The sequence below is a fragment of the Castor canadensis genome, chromosome 8 (assembly GCF_047511655.1).
Source record: "Castor canadensis chromosome 8, mCasCan1.hap1v2, whole genome shotgun sequence".
Classification (NCBI taxonomy): Eukaryota; Metazoa; Chordata; class Mammalia; order Rodentia; family Castoridae; genus Castor; species Castor canadensis.
This window is the reverse complement of record NC_133393.1, coordinates 77,659,959-77,681,749: the sequence shown is the minus strand read 5'-3', so window position 1 is coordinate 77,681,749 and position 21,791 is coordinate 77,659,959. Positions and strand designations below refer to the sequence as shown.

Genomic DNA, 21,791 nt, shown 5'->3' with positions numbered 1-21,791 from the left:
ACACTTCAAAGAGAACATAAGAGAAAGCAGTCACAAATTTAGATAAGGAAAAGATTTTTTAAAAGGGATAGAAAATTCTAATGATAAAAGAGATACTAAAAAAACTGAGTTTAAAACCTCTATATTAAGAGCAAAATATTTGAACAAATCTATTAAATATGAATGAAAATATATGAATGGCCAATAAGAGCATGAAAATATGCTCAATATCACAGGTCATCAGGGAAATGAAAGTCAGCCCTAAGGAGTTAAGACCATACCTCCACTAGAAAGACTAAAATGAAGCTGGCTGACAAGATCAACTGTTGACCAGAATGTAGAGCAACTAGAACGCTTGTACATTGCTGGTGGGAGTATAACAACCACTTTGAAAACAGCCAGACACAAAAGAGTACATACTGTATGATTCTATTTATAGGAAACTGGAGAAAACACTGATTCAACCTATTGTGACAAATAGCAGGTAAGTGCTTGCCTGGAAAACTCCAGAGGGGAGTTTTCTGTGAAAATGTGTAAAAGGACAGAAATGTTGTATAACTTGATGATAGTAATGACTGACTACATGGGCATATAAATTTCCAAAGCTAATGAAAATACATACTCATGAGAATACATTCTAATTTATGTACATAATATCTTAGTACGTTGATTTATAAAAAAATAATACTTGGATTTGAAACATATTTTGGAAAAGCTTTTGCTTTTTGTCTTCTCAAATTCCTTTCTTTATGCTGTCACCTAAAGTTTTCAAATCACACTATGTTAATTTTAAAAAGCCCCTTGACCGCATGTTTACCAAACTTCATGTATTAAATATGTCATCCAAAATCACTGTCATTGTATATTTGCTGTAACATTTTTAAAAAGTTATGTCATATGAGCTGTTAAAATGTTAATATTGTTTTTAACTACAATTAAGGTAAGACGTATTTTTTTATTCATCTCTTCCCATTTGCTAAACAATCTTTGCCTACATTTTCTTAAATCCTGTATGTAATCCTCCAAGGTTGGCCTCACTACCTTTAACAAAGTTAAGGTGCTTACATAACCACAAAAGGTTCTAGTCAGTCATGACAACACGGAACATGGTTCCAGTCAGAGCCAGCAGTGTTCTCACTGTGAGCCTGGTCATGAACCGAGTCCTCTGCCTAACACTGGGAGGTGCAGAGACACCTTTTTTTGAGTCACTATTTTAGCTGGAGTTGGGAAGCATAACTGTCTCCAAAAATGAATAGGTTTTTACGCACGTTTTCCCAAATGCACTGTCAGGTTTTCATCTCCGTTCCTATTGTTCAATGCCCAAGTGTATGTGCAAACCATAAAGGAAACTATGCCTTACAATAAATACCTTCACTATCCAGATCATCACTTTGACCAAACACACTGTCCATAGAAGAATCAGGAATGAAAGTCCATTCGTCGAGTTTATCCAGGACACCTTCAGAAAAATTCCCATCACTTCCTGAGGCTGCTCCTTCTGCCACAGCAGTCTTCATCTGATATCTGAGGACCATTCTTGCTAGCATGGATCCTGTATCTAAAAAAAGTAGACCAAAACCAAGAAATCAACAGTCACACAAAATAAACATATATCTCACAAAAGTTCCTAATACTCTCATTTCTAGAGAGCTTTTGTCTACCTTCCAAAGTCACTTTACAATATACAATGATACTGTATTGAATAATTACCAGGTGGCAGATTAAATTTTTTTATTTTTTAGTGATACTGGGGTTTGAACTCAGGTCCTCACACTTGCTACCCAGGTGTACTACCAGTCCTTTTTTTTTTTTTTTTGCTTTAGGTATAGTCTTGAATTTATGCCAAGGCTGGCCTGAATCAGAATCCTTCCATTTACGCTTTCCAAGTAACTGGGATGACAGACACATGCCACCACACCCAGCCTGGGAAATGGGGTCTCACAACTTTTTTGCCTGGGTTGGCCTTGAACCATTATCCTCCCAATTTCTGCCTCCTGAGTAGCTAGAATTACAGGCATGAGCCACTGTATCCTGGCTTTTTTTTTTTTTGAAGCAATATTGGGGTTTGAACTCAGGGCCTCATGCTTGCTAGGTTCTGCCAGTTGAGCCACACCTCAAGCCCAGTTTAAAAAAAAAAAAAAAATATATATATATATATATGTGTGTATATATATATATCATTAGCATTTGCCCAAATATTTGATATAAATAAGGACCTGGACAGGACTGTGTTCAAATCATACTAATATCACTTGCCAGTTATGTAAACTCCCTGAGCATCAGTATCCTCAGCTGGAAAGTGAAGATGACAACCTAGTCAGCACAGGGTTACAGAAAGATGAAATGAAATAGTGCCTATAAAACTTTAGCACAGACCATTCTCCATCTGCCTTTCTGAGACAACCTGCTTTCAGTCTATTGAAAGTATATTCCTTTCTTAATAAGCTTTACTATCACTTTCCTTAGAACAAAACAAATCAACAATGGCTAGATGCTGGTGGCTCATGCCTGTAATCCTAGCTACTTGGGAGGCAGAGATCAGGAGGATTATGGTTCAAAACAAGCCCAGGCAAATAGTTCTTGAGACTCTATCTTGAAAATACCTATCACAAAAAAGGGCTGGAGCAGTAGTTCAAGTGGTAGAATACCTGCACAGCAAGAGTGAGGCTCTGAGTTCAAACTCCAGTACCTCCAAAACAAATCAACAACAAGGTAATGCCTAAAACACAAAAGATCACAAATGATGCAAAAGTATCATTTTCAGCGATACTGGATATCACCAAATGGCCTGAATAGATAACAATTTAAATTTAAATTCATGTCAACAAAGTTGCTGTTCCACAAACAACGGTGTGAAGTGCTAATTTCCACATATACTTTTTTTTTTTGCACTATTAAAGTTTGAACTCAGGGCCCCATACTTGTTAGGTAAGCACTTTACTATTTGAGCATGCCTCCAGGCCTTTTTTCTTTGTTCTAGTTATTTTTCACATAGGGTCCTATGATTATTGCCCAGGGCTGGCAAAAACAGTGATCCTCCTACCTATGCCTCCTGAATAGCTGGGATTACAGATGTGTCCCAGCTTATTTCTTAGGAGTCTCAGTAACTTGCTGCCCTCATATTGGGATCCTCCCAATTTCAGCCTCATGAGTAGCTAGAATTACAGCGGTGTGCCATGAGATCTGGCCTCCACATGTGCTTTTCAACATCATTTATTACCGACTTTTTACTTTTGCCAATATTGTAAGTGCTTAATGATTATGTATTAGGTCCAAAACACTGGTATAGATGCTAAGATTAGATTACAAAAGTGAACAAAATCTGAATGACTCCACGAAGCTTGCAATTTATCAAAAGGAAGATTGGAAAAAGAAAAAATACAATTATGTAATATGATATTATTAGAGTACCTCAGTGGTACAGCACTTGCCTAGCATCCTCCAAGCCTTGGGTTCAATTCTTAGCACTGTAAAATAATAATAGTAATAATAATACTAAAAGAAAGAGTTGTATAACATATTCCTGCTGATACTTACTTGTTTGTTTCCTTAAATTAGATGTCTTATCTGGAAATAAAGGGCCAAGCCAAGCAGGTTCTATTCTTCCTATACAAAACCCTCCAAGGCAGATGCTGTTGTTGGCCAGATCCAGTGCCAGCCTTCTCAAAAGCAGGCTGATGACCTGACTGTCGCCCTTCCGGATGCTAATGGTCAGCGCCTTCCGTACATCTTGCTCACGGGACCCACTATTCAGCAACAGTTCCACCAATTTGGGACTGCTCTCTTTCTCACACACCTATTAAGAAAAAACATGAACATATAAAAACTCTGTTTGTTCCCTTTTGGGAAAATGGTGAATTTAATTTGGTGTGATTTTTCTTTACACCTCAAATATAAGATGAAACAAAATGAGACAAAACTTATTCTTAAAATACGTTGGGCAAATAAACTAAGATTAGTGCCATAAATATGGGACTAACATAAATCAAATAATCTTCTACATGAAAGACAGTGGTTGTGAAAGGGAAGACTTACTCTTCTCTCCATCATTGGGTTGGTACTATTTCAGGTGTATTTTCATGCACATTATTGATCCTCCATATTCCTCTCTAGTAATCACGTACATTACTTGGTTAAATTCTCAGAAAGCCTAGTATGATTAACTCCATGTTTGCTCTGAATAGTTCTTTTTTAAATTATGCAACTATTTTGTAAATGAACAAATGACTTTAATTGCCTTATTTTGCACCAACACAAAAAGTACATTGAGTAAGTCTGTCTACAATATTTAATCAGTATTTATTATTTATTAGAGACAAATAACCTCTAACAACTAGGATAAATTCTATTAATGCAATATATCATCCATGGAAGAAAAGATCCAATTTACTTTATGTTATTTTATTTCATTTTATTTTATTTTATGTTGTGGTGTTGAGGATTGAACCCAGAGTCATTCATGCTAGTCAAGTGCTCTACCACTGAGCTATACCTCCATCACCAAAGATTTGATTTTGCTTTAAGAAGGGAAGATAAAAATAAGTGTATGAAGTCCAAAAGAATATGAGAAGAGAAATAAAACAAAAAACTCTTTTGAACAGAAAGTTCGAATATATTGAGAGAAGATAGAAAGCATTTTGTGTGAGGAATGTCACCATGGGTGTTTTTCACTGTGGTTTTTCTTGAACAAGAACTTGGAAATGGAAATTTCTTTTTAGTTCCTTGGCATCTTCAAGTGACATTAATGCAATGATCTGCACACAAAAGACGCACAATAAAAGCATATTAAATTATTGAGGGAACAGAGAAACAACTATTTTCAGTGCCACTTGCTTTTAAAAAATATTACTAAATTTAAATAATGTAATTATTTATTTGATATTAATGCATAAACGTAATGGTGCATGAAAATGAGCTACCAGGTTGTTTCTTATGTGATTACTAATTGGCATTAACTTAATCATATAACTGACAAATTGATTTGAATCCAAAGTACGAAATTAAAGTAAGGCTTAAAGAAATGTTACTGGAAGACATAGTACCCTGCTTATTATTTAATAATGTATATTAAATCACTACACAATTTCTTTGTTAGAAATATTATTAAATTTCTAGAAATAGATATAGCACTATCTGCATGCTATTATAAGCTCTAAAATTTATACAATTAAGAAAAATCTGAATGTAACGTATTTTAGTGGGCATTTATTACTTACGTACTATATGCATAAGGCAATGAACTAGATGTTCTGAAGGACATAAAAATGAACACTGTACATTTCTGTTCTCATACAACTCAAAAAATGTACAAGAGTTGTGCATAAATTATCTCATGGATGTACAGAAGTAAATGCTAATTTTGTTTGAGGAAGGCTTTATTTATGAAAGAGAACTTTATTAAATTTTGAAGGAAGAAGAGAATGATCAGATAGATATGTCTGCATGATTCAGGAAGGAACAGACAGAAGGAGAGAAAAACCAGAGTGTTACACACCTTCAGGGGTGGCAGTCGTAAGGGATGTCTACAAGCATGGTCCCCCAAAGGTGTGTTGGGCAGAGCCTGCACTACCATATGCAGCAGCCCTCAAAGGAGAGCATTACAGGCAGAGAAACTAAAAACAGAGAGGAAATGGTTGAAAATTGATCAACACAATAGAATCGTGTGTTGTGTGGAGGGCAGCAGGAGAACCATTTGCAGAGAGATGCAGAGTAAGAGCACATTTGACATTAGTTATCCACTTAATGATGTACATAAACTACTAAAATTAAGAAGGAAAGCCAGGCATGATGGTTCACATCTGCAATCCCAGCTATGTGGGAAGCATAGGAGGATTGTGGTCTGAGGCTCACTCAGGCAAAAACATAACAGCCTATCTGAAAAATATGCTAACACAGAAAGGGCTGGGTTTGTGGCTCAAATGGTGGAGCACCTGCTGAGTTCAAACCAGTAACACAAAAAGGAAGGAAGGAAGGAAGGAAGGAAGGAAGGAAGGAAAGAAGGAAGGAGGGAGGGAGGGAAGGAGGGAGGGAGGGAGGGAGATAAATAAATCCAAATTAATAAATACAAGAACCAAACTGGACAATACCTATAGGACCTTATTGCATCTGAAACTCTATGATTATAAACTCTAGCTACAAATCATCAGCAAGTACACAATAAACTGGTAAATTCTGCAGTGAAGAATAATAGAGTGAACTGAATAAACATTTCTCCAAAGAATATATAAAAAAATGGCCAACAGGTATATACTCATATCAGTAATGGGAAATGTAAATCAAAATCACAGTAAGTTATTACCTCACTCCAGTAAGAATGATTTAAAACAAGAAGACAAAAAGTCATAATTGCTGGTGAGAATTTTTAAAAAAGGGAGTCATTACACACTATTGGTGGGAATGTAAATCTTGAAAAACAGTGTGGAGGTTCCTTGAAAAACTAAAAATAGAACCTCCATGTAATCCAGTAATTACACTATTGGGTATATATCCAAAGGAAATGAAATCATTATGTTGAAAAGATATCCACGCCTTCATGTTGATTGCAGCAGTACTCACAATAGCCAAGATATGGAATCAACCGAGGTGCCCATCAATGGATGAATGGATTAAAAAAATGACAAACACAATGGAATATTATTCAGCTATAAAACCTACTGAAGCCATGTTATTTGAGACAACATGGCTGAACCAGGAGAACGCTATGTCAAGTGGAGTAATCAAGCACAGGAAGACAAATACCACATGATCTCATGCATGTGTGGAATCTATAAAAGTTGCTCACATAGAAATTGAGGCTCACACCTGTAATCCTAGCTACTCAGGAGGCAGAGATCTGGAGGATCGAGGTTCAAAGCTAGCCCAGGCACAGAGTTCACAAGATCCTATCTCAAAAAAACCCTTCACACAAAAGGGCTGGTGGAATGGCTTAAGGTGTAGGCCCTGAGTTCAAGCCCCAGTACTCTAAAAAACAAAAAAGAAAGAAAGAGAGAGAGAAAGAAAGAGAGAGAGAGAGAGAGAGAGAAACAAACAAAGATACTGAGAGTAGAATGGTGGTGACCATAGACTTAGGGGGTTGGGAGTGGTGATGGGGACATGCTGGTCAATTGCATTTCGATAGAAGAATATGATTTTAAATGCACAGAATAGGCAGAAAGTGATTTCCTGGGGCTGGTAGCTGAGGAGGAGAACAAGGCAGATTATTGGGGAGGACAGAAATGAAGAATGACTACTAATGGTTATGGAGTTCCATTGGGGTGATGAAAATGTTCTAAAATTGATTGTGATGATGGTTGTACAACTCTGCAAACAGATTAAGAACCCTTAGATTGGACACATTTTTTTCCCTTGGGATAGAGTCTTAATATGTCACTATATTGCCCAGGTTGTCCTCAAACACCTTGGCTCATTTATCATCCTGTCTCACCCTACTGTGTAGCTAGCATTATAGGCATGCACCACCACTCCCTGCTGTATTGTATACTCTAAATAAGTAAACTGCATCTTATATGAGTTATATCTCAATAAATCTGTTTTTAACAAGGAAGAAGAAAAAGAAGAACAGGATGTAAGGAATAGCTGTATAATGGCAAGGCCAAGAAATTGGAGAAAAGATAAAGGTGAGGCCTTCAATATTTACCTGACAAATTAAAGAAGTTGCTTCCTTTGCTTGATTGGCATCAGCTCCCAGTAAAAGCAAGCATTCAACCATGATGCTATTATTCTGATTGCAAGCTCTCTCTAGCATCACACTTTTTAACTCATCGTCCATAACTAATTTTGCAAAGCACTTGCAGCAGGTGCTTAAAAACTAAAAAGAATGGAGATGAGGATTAGAGCCGGTTCAATGGAAATACTCAGCCTGCAAGAGAGAAACATAGTACCTGTTGGTCCTTTTGTTCCATGATGCTGGTAGACATCTGATGGAATATTACAGAGTCAAATGAATGATGCAGCAGCAGCTTAGAAAAAGGTGCTGACAATTCAAGTATTTCCAAGATTGTCTGAAATCCCTGAAAGTATGGCCAAGAACAACAATAATATAAGCAATTATGGGCAAAGAGAATAAATAATATGAAACAGAGATTTGTGATACTAATACCTAGTATGTTCACTTCACTAAATAGATATATTTGGGCTTGTACTCCATAACTGTAAACCTTGAAACAATCCTGTAAATACTCCTTGTATTCTCACTACTAAGAAATACAGCAGAAGCAAGGCGCTGGTGGCTCATGCTTGTAATCCTAGCTACTCAGCAGACAGAGATCAGGAGGATGGAGGCTCAAAGTCAGCCTGAACAAATAGTTCTCAAGACCCTATCTCAAAAAAACTGATCACAAAAATAGGACTGGAGTTCAAACTCCAGTACCACAAAATAATAATAATAATAATAAAGAAAGAAAGAAAGAAATACAGCAGACCTCTTACCCCTTGGTAAGTTTGGCACATTTACCATCCCTCACCTTCCTTTATGACCTTATTAATGAAATGTTATTGCAGAAGAGATTATGGGAAAATTAGTGTGTCATGCAAATAACATACCAAATTCTCTTTCTTGTAATATAAAACATGAAGTTTTGTTACTACTTGTGCCTTGGCTGTTTTAAGTGACTATTAAAGGGCTTGGAGAACAATAAATAAATACATAAAGCAGAGACAGAAATAAATGCTAGTTAACAAACTATCCTCAAGCAAAGCAGAAAAAAGACTTACTCCCACAAAATGTGGCCTTTAAAGACCCCTGTCTGAATCCATACCCCCAGGACAAAAGCCAGAAACTACTCAGGCCTAGAACAGCTGAATATCAGCAGGGCTACATATCCAAAGAAAACAATCGAGTAATTTTTCTTATTATTACAAGATTGCAGATTAGGTTTTCCTGAGAGTTCAACATTTCCCCAGGATTATGTGCTGACTCCAAAATTTTTACCTCAGTTACAAGCATGCACTCACAATGAGTGTACAGACAAGTTCTGAAGGTTCTCTGATGTACATAGTACTCAGCACGTTCTTTACCAAGAACAGAATTACTTTTTAGAACCACTTCAAGAACATCGCAAGACTGGTCTGACCTATCCAACACAGGCGATGTTTTAAGGAAAGATGAGACTTTTGACTTTTAGTATTATTTAGCATGAGTAAGCTCACCAATGATCAGTTTAACTTTTTAATGTAGTATTCAACATCTGAATGAAATTGTCTAAATATTGAAATTAGTATTTTGAGCTCTTAAGATGCTGAGTGTCTACAAATAGCTACTAACATTTGGTAAGAAAAGTAGTCTTAAGTTGTGCTGCTCTGAGAGACTCTTTGTCCACAGTCTCTAGGGACGTTCCTGCAAGCTCAAAGGTTATAGCAAAGCCAGAGATGGGAATGTGTTCAAACTAAGGACCTTTAAACACTGAACTGGCCAAATAAAATATATTGTCAAGCCATATTTAGCCTTCTGGTTATGACTTATCAACTCTGCTATAAAGATCCTAAAATTGATGTGTAAATGACTTATTCCAGAATAATTGAGAACACTGTACCTGCATGAAATCAGGTACAATTTCCTTGGATGGCTTTTAATCAATTCTGCTATAGCTTTAATCAGTCTAGTGAGAGGCACTTTAGAAAAAGGATATTTATAAGCTGGGCATTGGTGGTTCACACATGTAATTCTAGGTATTTGGGAGACTGAGATCAGGAGGATTGTGGTTTGAGGCCAGCCCAGGCAGAGAGCTCATGAGATCCCATCTCAACCAATAACTGGGTATAGTGGCAAAAGCCTGTCATCCCAGCTGTGTCAGGAAGCATAAAATAGGAGGATCACAGTTCAGGCTGGCCTGAGCAAAAAGCGAGACCCTAATTCCAAAATAACCAGAGCAAAAAGGACTGGAGGTGTGGTCAAGTAGTAGAGTGCCTGCTTTGCAAGTGCAAAGCCCGAGGTTCAAACCCCAGCACTGCCAAAAAAAAAAAAGCATATTTATAAAATGCTCTGTTGTTTGAAATCTAAGAATGGTGTGCCTTAAGCACTCCATAATTTTTTTTAAATTACATGCATTTTCTCATTTACTGGCAATATTTGTGCAAAGGTTAGAACCTAGATATTTTTATTCCTGGTCAATTCTGTCATTGATCTTCTGTGAATGTGGCTTTTTAAATGTACAGACTTTATTACTAAAAAACCACAAGCAAAGCAGAAACTCAAATAAACTATTTATTTGGCTAAAATTTTAAAAGAAAAAAGCTAAAACATTTATTCGCTTTTCTAATGAGATTGGGTGAGGGTGCCTCACTATACTGCCCAGGTTACCCCAAACTCCTAGGCTCAAGTAGCCCTCCCACCTCTGACTCCGGAATAGCTGGGACTATAGGTGAGTGTCATGCTCGAGCTGACAATTTGTTTCTTAATCTCCCCTGAATTAACCTTTAAACCTCTTGGATTCTTTATATTGAATGCTTTAACTATTGTCTAATGAAAATATTTAAAATATTATTTTGTTGCAGAAAAACGAAGAAGCCAAGTTACTAGAGGCCAGCAGCCACAATAAAACACAGAAGGTGAGAAACTTTGAGTAAGAGTAACAACTTGTATTTATCTAAAACCTTAGCAAAAAAAATTCAGGTAATTGGAATTTCTTTAGCACATTTTTATGAGAAAGACAGGTGGCAAACAAACATGCTGATTTTAGATATTTATTGATGAAACACTGGATCTTTAGAGAGCCAGTCCAATTCTCTTCACCTTCTCTAATCAAAATATGACAAAATAATAAAGGGATTTTAATTAGCTAGAGTACCTCCATTAATACAAAGTGGGAATATATGAACTGCTCTGAAAGTGAAACCAAAGTATGGTTCGAAATGTAGAGCATCTGCTTTGCAAGCACAAAGCCTTGAGTTCAAATCCCAGTTCCACTAAAAAACAATTATTCAATTACAGTACAAAAAAGCATTGAACATGAAACCAGAAGAAATTTGCAAATTCCCTTCCAGACATTGTACACACCGTAATCTGCACTTCAGTAACATCTTTAAATCGCTGTAAACTGGAAACCAGGATTTTAGCCAGCAAGTGCCCAGTTCCTATGCACAAATTCTTCTTGGTAATCAAGAATCCAATAAGACTTAACCCAAGACACTGAATTTCTAAAATAAAAGGAAAAAAGTAACAAATTAATTGTTTTAAACCTAAAAACTGAAGGAAAGTTAAAGATACCTAACTAATCGTTAGTGACCTATAAAAATCTATTATAAATCCCAAGTTCAAGTTGTACCAACCTTGGTCATCAGGATACATCTGCAGTGTGTGAAGCACTGAATCAATAGCCCCATCCAGGGATAACACGTCTAACACATCGGGAAAATGTGCAAAAGAAGAAATCACTTTTAATCCACATTTCTGAATCCCAGGATTTCCAACGAACTAAAATCAAAAAGGGGTTAAGAATATTTGCTGTTGAAAGTGAGAGCTTAACACTTGCCTCCATTAAAACCAGCATAGACTGATAAAACATAAATCAACTAATCCAAATACAAACTTGAACACTTAATTCTGTCTCCTATATTATTATTATTATTATTATTATTATTTATTATTATTATTATTTATGCACTAAGAGTTAACATGTTAACAGGTATTCAGTGCTTGTTCTGTGTCAGGCATTGAACTAAATACACACATTTCTTTTCACAATAATCTCATGAAATCCATACTAATATCATTCCCAAAACCTACACTGGAAAAAGAATAGTCTCTTTGCTAATTGGTACTGGGAAAACTGGATATTTGCATGTAGAAAATTCAAATTTAATGCCTATCTCTCACCCTATGCAAAAAATCAACTCAAAATGGATTATTTTCATTCAAAGATGAGTTCACAGAAAGAAGGGTTGAGTCACACAGACTGCAAATCGCAGAAATGAAACCAAAGCAAGGATGTTTGATCCTAAAGCTGACATCCTTAACCAGCAAAATGCAGTGCTGTCTCTCACCACAGGAATACTAAATGAGATTTGTGCTACTCCAAGTACATTTCATGCTTTATATTATGTCTTCCCTTCAAGAGCCTCATACCACCAGTTTACCAAATTTCAAAGATGTGAGAAATAGTGCACAAGTCACATAGCTAATCCTATCAGCCCCAAGCCTTTAATCTGAATGTGTGTCTTTAAAGCCTAGGATCTCAATCATGACACCTTCCAACATCTTTAATCTGAATTTCCTGCAGATACTTTGAAATTATTTATGAGTGCACTAATGAAAGCCACTTCTTTTTCCAGGCTGTCCTATCATTAAGAAGAAATGGCCCACACACTTGGTGACAACCATGGTCGCATCTCTCTTGGGACATCTGCGGCATATATCTGACTCTCACACAGATCACAAGAGCACTCCTCTCCAAACTTCCACCATGATGTGCCTGCCCACCTTATAGCCTTCCTTTCAAAAATCACAATGCTATCCTTCTCAGGATTTTAGTTTTCACATAGACGACATTATGCAAACACCACTTTCATGGTATCTCAAGATCCAATTTCCTCCCCACAGGTACAGAATAGACCTGAAATAGCTTCAAGCGAGGGCTCAACTTCTGATGCAGCTCTTTGACCAAAACCTCCTGCCCTTCTGCCTTTCTCACTTCCTGCTTTCAATGGATACCCTTTCATCCTTCCCAGTCCAGCCCTCGATGCCTCTCCACTGTCTTTATTCAGTATCTTTTTTTTTTTTTTAGAACAAGGAGTGGGAAGAAGCCTCCATTTCTCATGTTGTGCTCTGTCCTCCACCCTTAACTGCTCAGTTTGGACATCTTTTCCTGTGTCATTTTAAGGAGACACTCTCACTTTTACCTCCTTTTTTCCTGTCACTATTTCCATCTTACCATCTTTCCCTGAGTAGTAAAAGTACATCAGCCTTGGAGCCAATTATACTTGGGTTTAAATTCTGTAAATCTGAGGGCCATCAAAAAAGAAGGAAATTATATTTACTTAAAAGTGAAAAGTAAGGGGATATATTAAAAATATTTTTTAAAAACCCAAAGTCACATAATATGAAGTTGGAAGGATAGTTTGGTGTCTCTCTGGGTCCTGGTCTCTAAAACAATCCTGATAATTCAGAATTATTACGGAGGATGAAGTGAGATAGCTTCATGCAATAAACACTGAGTGATGACCATAGGCCAGGCCTCGGGCTAAGTGCTCTCACTGTAAATAAAACACTTAATGGTTACTGGGAGACAGTTTTCCTTAATTTTCTTCCCTTCCATCAAGTTATCACTTTTCCATCATTTATAAGCTTATTAATAGAAAAGGCTGCACCCTCTACCTCCACGTTCTTCCTACCCCTTAATTTCATATACTCATACTTCTGTCCTAACCACTCTAAATGAAAAAAGCATTCAACCAAAACAGTCCACTAACACCTTAATTACTGCTTTCTCATTCCTCGATTTCCAGGATACAGTGTACCCTTAATTATTCTCAAACTTTTAAAATCATTCATTTGTCCATCTCCTTCACAGTCTCCTTTTTCTTTTTATATTCATTTTTATTAGCATGTTAATTGCACAAAACTGCTTTATTGGGATATTGACAAGATGCATGCAATGTACTTTGATCAAATTTACTTCATTTATGCTACCCTTTCTTAACCCCTCCCATCCCTCCTCCCTGCTCCTTTTTAACAGTTTTTGGTGGGTTTAATTATGTTATTTTCAAACAAACATATAATGTACTTCCATAAAATCCCTTCCCCTTTTTACCCTCCTTTTTTCCACTCCCCCACCCACTGATTATCTGAAAACATTCTCCCTTTTACATCATGTCATAGTGTAAAAAAAAAAAAAAGTCAGTCTAGATTCTCCATATGAGCAAACACAGACTCCTTTTTAAACTCCAAACTCTGCTAAAAAGTTCTTCTCTTAAAACTCTATTTATAGATGGGTAGATGGATTTCACACATTAACAGTTTCACCCCACTAACAATAACTGTAACAACTATGCAACAATGCCAAAGTCTATGCAGCACTTCCTACATGCCAGATGCTTTTATTGAAGCTTCATGTGTATTAACTCACTAATTCTCACCCAAAACCTATGATGTACATGAACTATTATTATCTATAGGTATTGATGAAAATCCTTGAGACACTTAGACCTTTCAGCAGATAATTCAAACCACAAATTTAAGCTCTCTGAGTTGTAAGCCCACACTTCTTTTTGCTTGACACCAGCATCTTAAAATCATATATTCAATGCCAGAAAGTTAGTGCCTTTTCAAAAAAAAAAAAAGTCAGATTGTCATTCTGAACTTTCTGTTCGACTAATATTACCATCATTCCTGCTTGACAGGCAAGGTCAGATTTGCAAGTATGCACCAGTATGGTCACCAACGGCTCCACCCTTGGTTTAATGCTCTGCTTTGCTATCTTGAAATCTTTAATAATGTCCAAGTAGGGGTCCTACTTTGTACTGAGTCTCATGAATTTTGTACCCAGTTCTGCTTTTAAACTCAAAATGTACTATAGGCTTATTATTTGTGTGTAAAAAGTATACTAAACTAATAATTACAAAACACTCATCTTTGTCTTTAATATCTTGACCTCTAGCCAATTTCTACTCAGTTATTGATCCTTGTAGTACAGAGCACCTTAATCTCTAACTTCTTCAGATCCAGTTCAAGTATTGACTAATGACTTGCAATAGGAAATCTGTGACTTTTCTATAAAAGCAAGAGAATTCAGAATATCGCACGATCACATAAGACAATGCCTAAAGCATTTGATAACTAAAAACAGGGGTATTTGATTTTTAGCAGTTTAGTAAATTTGAAAAAAGGCTATCTATATTTATGAATATACACATATATATCATGAATATATGATATTTACCTGCTTACAGTGGACTTTTCTTTCACCTATCTAATGCTCCATCTTGAAAATAGTGATGTATTGTATCACCATTCAAATAGAGATTAAAATTAACTTTCTACTTAATAAATGTTTATAAAGTGGAACTTTTGGAGATACCAAAAGAAGAATATACCTAAAGACATTAGACACACTGTATCACTTATGTTCCACAACTTTCAAGTTGTTTTCCGAGAATCCATAAGTAATTGAAACTGCTTCTCTAGTGAGTCAGCTAACCAGCTCAAGGGGAAAATACTCACCAGGCCTCTTTCCTCACTGTCAGCTAAGCAGAGTAGATATTTTTATTTTCTTTTCTCCTTTCTCCCTTTTTTCTGTTATATATCCCATCATTGTTTTTGATAAAAACAGTAAGTATGGGTTGGTGCCACAAAGATAGATAGATAGAGGGAGAGAGACAGACAGACAGATAGATAGATAGAAAGATAGATGTAGATATGTAAATACCATGCTGATAATTTGTGGCCCTTATACTATTCCCTGAAATATTAGAAGATTAAAGCAAACAGGTTTAATCTTTTGTGTTTAAAGCAACACAAAATATATCATAATAAAGTAGTGGCTTTCAAGATAAAGAATCCTTTGGACAGCCAGGCAAAACCAACCAGTCATTTAGCAGTAAGAAAAAAATGAAGCCTGTCTTAGACTTCACCTCTAAGACATTCAATACTAGAACACAGTGAAATGTCTATAAGTCTTCAAGGAAAGAAAAAAAAACACAATATTTTACAACCAAACAAATTGTCTTTTCAAGAGATCAAATATAAAGACAGCAACAATAATAAGAAAAAAACCATTCTATACATAAACATATTCAAGGAAAGCAACTTCTAAAAATAAATTCTGACAATGAAAACAAATGAAAAAAACTATAAAGAAAGGGCTTGAGGTAAACATTGAACCCACATAACTGGAGGAATAGAGAAAAAAATATGTGGGATTAGTATGTAGTCTGCAAGGTAGAATAAATTTATTTCATAAAAGTTAGTGGGAAAATGGGTAGAAAGGGATGTATGAAAACTGATTTTCTCAGCTTTTATAGCCAGAGGTCAAAAGATACTTTTAAATCTAACACTAGATTAAATCTAATACTGGTCCAGGGTACACAGTTTGTAAGTGGTAGACCAAGATTCCAACCCAGATATCCTGACTCCAGAGCACACAATTTTAACTGCTACAAAATTTAGGACAGCTAAAGCTTTAAGAGAAATCTAATCAATAACTGGGTGATATAGAGAAGGGAGAAGACATAAGGAAGTAGAGATACACTAATTTCACCACTATTAACATATTTCATTACTATTAATATATATGAAGGAAAAAAATGATATCTGGGACATGCCAGATATATTCATGGAAATTTTGAGATTCTTTTCCACAGCAATACATTAGGAATCTTACCTCTTTGCTTTTTAATATCTACATAGAATTATATAATTTGGATGTAGTATAAATGATTTGTTTAGCTTCCATTGATGGACTTTATATTGTCAGGACACATTAAGTTAGGCAGCAATAAAAATCCCCAAATTTCATAGGCTGAAAAATGAATAGGTTCAGTTCTCACTCATGCTACCTGTGTTGCAGGTCAGGAGGGGCCTTTGCTGATAACAATCACTGAGGGACATTACTAACAGAGCAACCATTGTCTCAAATTGCAGGTCCCAGTACCTGAAAGAATGTTCTGGAAGATGCCTTCCCACGTATTAAATGTTTGGTTCAGTAATGATAAACATAATCTCTATTTACAACTCCTTGGCCAAAATTTGTCACATGCTCCAAAATACCTTCCTACAAAATATTATGCTAGAATCACCAGAAGGTGGGGAGCTACAAGGATTTGTCAAGAGCCTGAAGATTACCAAATAAATACTGAGTTTGTTGCCACATTTTTCTGATACAAATAATGCCAAAATGACCATTCTAGTCTAAAAAAAATCTTTGGAATGCACATTCAAGTATATGTATTTTATAAAATCTTTTTGTGGAATTACTGATTGGAAAACAGGTTCATTGTCATTTTAATGGTATTACCAAATTTCCCTCCAACAAAGATTTTCTTTTCTAATCCACATTAATAATGATTATAGTTAAGAACCTTTCCTTATGGGCATAGGTCAATTTCATTTTTACCTTTATATTTCATCCACCTGTAAGGTATTTTGGCCAAACATGTAAGGTAAATTATTCAGCTTCCTTTGTTTTCCCCAAATGGCTAGACAGTTAGTTACTCTAACACAAATTATTGAGTAAACTTTTTTCCTCCAGTAACTGGGGAATACTATGTACCAGTTGCACATTTTTATTTATGTTTCCTGAACTCCAGTTCCAGTGTCGTGTGATTTGATTTGCTAACATTGTAAAAACATTTGATTTTATACCATTTTATTTACTAACATTTTTCTTTCTTTTTGTTTTTCTTTTGATGGGACTGGGATTTAAACTCAGGCCCTCAGGTTTGCAAAGCAAGTGCTCTACTTCTTGAGCCATGCCTTCAACACGTTTTGCTCAGTTTATTTTGGAGATGGAGTCTTAGAACTATTTGCCTGGGCTATCCTCAAAGTTGGATCCTCCTGATCTCAGCCTCCCATGTGGCTAGGATTACAGGTATGAGACACTGGTGCTCAGCTTATTCACAAACATTTCATAAAACATTTGATTAGAATGGAATTAGGCCATATGAAGTGTTCTTTTTCAAAATTCTCCTGGTTATTCATGCAAAATAACTGTTTACAGTTATTCAGGTTTTACATAAGGTTACCTAGTTCAAGAAAATGGTATTTTTTTCATCAAGGGTTCATAAATACAGACCAATTTTCATATTTAAACAATCTTCAATCAAAAAGAAGATATATCTTTTTATATTCAATCCTTCTGTACCTCTGAGTAGAGTTTCATAATTCATTAGAGTAGTTCCATAAATATTTTTTTAACTTTACTCATATGTAATTTCTTTTTGTTGTGTTGTTGCTTTTGAAACAAGTTTTTTCTTTGAGAACATATTATTCACAGCAGAAATAAATGTCTTAAATTTTAAACTGGAAATACTTTGCTTCAAGATTTTGTGAAGTGACAAGTTTTGTGAGCATTTCATCAGAAGATTGGTTTTACTTTCCTGGGTTCCCTGACCAAGCAGAACAGATGAAGCCAAATTATCAAGAGTCTACTTTCTACTCTGTTACCCAGAAATAATACTAGACAAATACCTAGCTATGGAACAGGTAACTAAACATTTTCATCTGTGGAAGGCTAAAAGGATCAGGCATAAGTAGGGTGTCCATGTTCCAAGAGACTTTACTCTGGTTTCTCTTTAGATCATATAAATTATTCACCTTTTACCAAAAAAAAAGAGAGTTTAGCTTCAGTTTGAATTTTAATGATATATTTTATATATCCAAACATTGGTTCACCTCAATAAATATTTGCTTAGTCTCTGCTTTGTAAATCATAGTTCAATCTCAAGTTTCACTTTATTTAGAATTCTGCTGTCTAACTTTAGTCTGCTAATGATAATTTATTTCATTGTATCTGCAAAATTTGTACCAAAAACTTCTGATATAAAGTTTGTAACCTTTATTCAGAATGAGACATACAACTACATAATTTTAGCCTAAATAAATCACTTATTCTCATCCTTAAAGATGGGGGAAGGATCAGGGCAATATCATGAAGGAGCTTTTTTCAATAAAATACTGTCACTTCTGTTTCCCCACAGCCTTAACTCCCCACCCCCATATTATCAAGTAGGTCAATGTTGAGTGAGATGCTGTTGGTGCTTGCTCAGGAGTTGGCATGGCGAGAGGAAATGGTTGTCAATCACTTCTCCTGGGCTATAGGAAAGGAAAGTAGGCCTGGAGCTGAGTGACTTTCTACACATCACAGTACTTACTGGCTCACTGAACCCCTGACTCCTTCCACTCTATCAGTCTCACACACAGTATCTTTAGAAAAGGTTGGCTAAGTAGAACCAGAGTTATCTCTAAGGATCAACTGGTACCTTTTGCTTCTCACCAACATTTTCCATAAATAAAATTAAGCTTTCTTCTCCATGTTCTTAGGATATGTTCACAAAGCTGGTATAGTTCATTGGTGCTAGTGTTTTGATGCCTCGTTGTTATTCCCAGAGCCAAATAACGAAATCCACGACACAAAGGTACAACACATATTCACGTTTTGTCTTTTCAGTGCCTAACTAGATCTACACATGTACTTATGTTCAAAAAGTATTTCTGGAATTAAATTTAGCCCATTTTACTATACATTCTTGCTATACTCAAGAATCATATTCAGGTTTGGGTACAAGTGACTCACACATTATAGACAATTACATTATAAAGTACAATTTAAATTGAATTTTTCAAGGCAATCTCTCTGGAGCTACTCTAATTCACGACATTTACCAAAGTACACCAAAAATCACAAGGAATCACTTCCATGAATCACTATGGATATTATCTTCCTTGCATTAGAACATTAACCCTAATCATTCTTTAAATTTTCACCCATATTTTATAAAGAACCAATTCAGCTCATGTTAAACTTCCAAATTATCTTAACTCCATCAATACGTTTTGCATTGTACAGAGAAATGTAATTCCTCTCCCTTTTTTCATACTTAGTGTGACTTACACATTAATTATGCTGTATAATGCAAATATTACATGTTAATATAGATATGTAAATACCTAAAAATTGAGAAGAAACAATGCACACCAAACCATTTCAAAGGTTATCTCTGAGGAGAGCAATGAAAACAAGCACAGAGAATCCAAGAAGACTTTCATGTTCTACCTTGTATACCTTTGTTCACTGACCCCTCTATCATAAAGAAAAGCAAGCAGCCAGACATAAAAGACCTCTATCTTAAAATAGCAGGCAGACTTCCTCACATCTCCTGGAATTTATCTGTCCATCCAGCTCATTGGCTGTCCTTCTGACTGAGCAAACTCAAGTAGATTTACATGACTAGCCATCAAAAAAGCTCTCTAAGTCTGAACTGATGGTCTACTTTTCTTTTTCAGACTTCACTTAGTACACATCTCTTTACCCCATGCACTCCTCTTGTCATCTTATTTCTTCCCATAAGACTTCCTACTATCAGAGTAAGCAGAGGGTAGAAAACCTAAACCAAAAAGGTACCCTGCAGGTGCTGGTGGCTCACACCTGTAATCCTAGCTACTCTGGAGGCAGAGATCAGGAGGATCGCAGTTCAAAGCCAGCCCAAGCAAATAGTTCACGAGACCCTATCTTGAAAATACCCAACACACAAAAAGGGGGAAGAGGTGGTACTGAGTGGCTTAAGTCTCAAGGTGAAGGCCCTGAGTTCAAATCCCAGTACTGCAAAAAAAAAAAAAAAAAGGCACCGGAGTTCCCCAAATTTAATATTCTAGTTAACAGTGTAAAAAGACAAAAGCTATATTTAACATACCCTGTTCAGAGCTGCAAGGACCAGCTTGTGGATATCACTCCTGAAACATTGTTTTTTAATCACATTTAACTTATGTTGAAATTCATCCCTGGAGTCTTCTAGCATACCTAAATGCAAAAACAAAAAATAAACAAGTACATACATATTTTTCTTAAAAACATTTAAGCTGAACAAATTGCTACTTGTCAAACATTATCATAATTTGGGCTGGTGACAGAGCTCAACAACAGTAAAGTGCTTGCCTAGCATACATGAAGCTCTTCATTTGGCCCCTAATACCCCACACACAAAACACCCCACAATTTGCCCAAGAACACACATGTGATTCCTTATCAAAGAAATAACGCATAGTTTTAAGAAATTCATAAAAGATAGTTCATTACAGAATATAAAATGAACACAATGTGTATGGATTTTTATTGAATTTAAATTAACCAGAGGATTCTCTATAGTAAACAATCTCTTTTTTATAGGAATAGACTGTAGTTTAAGATTTTAGAAGATATCCATGCAACACTATACAACTTGAGAAAACCTCAGCATTATTTTGACACAACATAAAAGGTCAGATATGAGATGGAGCACAGAAAAGCAGTTGGGCTAATATTGGAAAAAAGCAAGATTTGACTTTCAGTATTACAATGGTAAAAAGCACGATATTTAATCAGAAATCTTCTAAAGGCTTGTAATAGTATTGTTCTTTAAAAACAAGAGTGCCTGCCTAGAAAGTGTGAGGCTCTGAGTTCAAACCGCAGTAAAATTCCCCTCCCCCAAAAAAAAAATTATTCAAGGAGGTTCTGACTTTCACTACAGTGCAAATCCCTTAAACTCTCTGTGTCTCATTTTGAACATTCCTGCAGCTTTAGACTCTGGTCATTGTTATATCACTTGAGTTCCTACTATCCAGAATGGATGAAATTTCCTTTCTTCATAACAGTCCTTTGAGTTGTGTATTCAAAGGCAGAGTCCACAACCTCATCACATCCACATTTCAAGGGTTTCATGACCAGTGCTTCAGTTGTAACAGTTGTTCAGAAGACACTGTTGCACTAATGAGTGCTGAGTCAGGCTGCATTGGTTGAAACATAGCCCAGTTATGTAAATTGTGACCCTTAAAATACCTACATCTCAATACCACAATTTCATCTGTATAATGCAAAAGAGAAGGAGGAGGAACTAGAGGAGAAGGAAGAGAAAAGTAAAAGAAAAAGCAGAACCTGTTTTATGGGTTGCTATAAAAAGTAAAAGAGTTAATAAAACATTCAAATAATTCCTGATACTGTTAAGTCCTCTATATTGTTAGATATTATTATTCCCATTGCTTTTAAATGAGTAGATTTTAATAGTTTTTGTATCCCCAAGTTATCTCTTTTCTTTATTATATAATCTCAGTTCTTGTTATTGACCTTATCAATATAGTTTTATATTCCTCTTTACTCTCCTTTGTATACTTCTCAATGGTCCCATGCTGC

At 35.8% G+C, this 21,791-nt stretch overlaps 1 protein-coding gene across 6 annotated transcripts in view; it reads right to left on the bottom strand.

The window, feature by feature from the left end:
• Lrrk2 (leucine rich repeat kinase 2) overlaps positions 1-21,791 on the bottom strand; it is a 135,961-nt gene that overhangs the window by 78,730 nt on the left and 35,440 nt on the right. For all 6 annotated transcript variants that reach the window (XM_074083131.1, XM_020186217.2, XM_074083132.1 and 3 more), the window contains 7 exons: positions 20,320-20,426; positions 11,245-11,389; positions 10,973-11,112; positions 7,860-7,988; positions 7,616-7,786; positions 3,517-3,775; positions 1,349-1,537 (listed from right to left, as the gene is read on the bottom strand). In XM_074083131.1, the coding sequence (XP_073939232.1) occupies positions 1,349-1,537; positions 3,517-3,775; positions 7,616-7,786; positions 7,860-7,988; positions 10,973-11,112; positions 11,245-11,389; positions 20,320-20,426 (1,140 nt within the window). The remainder of the gene's footprint in view (positions 1-1,348; positions 1,538-3,516; positions 3,776-7,615; positions 7,787-7,859; positions 7,989-10,972; positions 11,113-11,244; positions 11,390-20,319; positions 20,427-21,791) is intronic.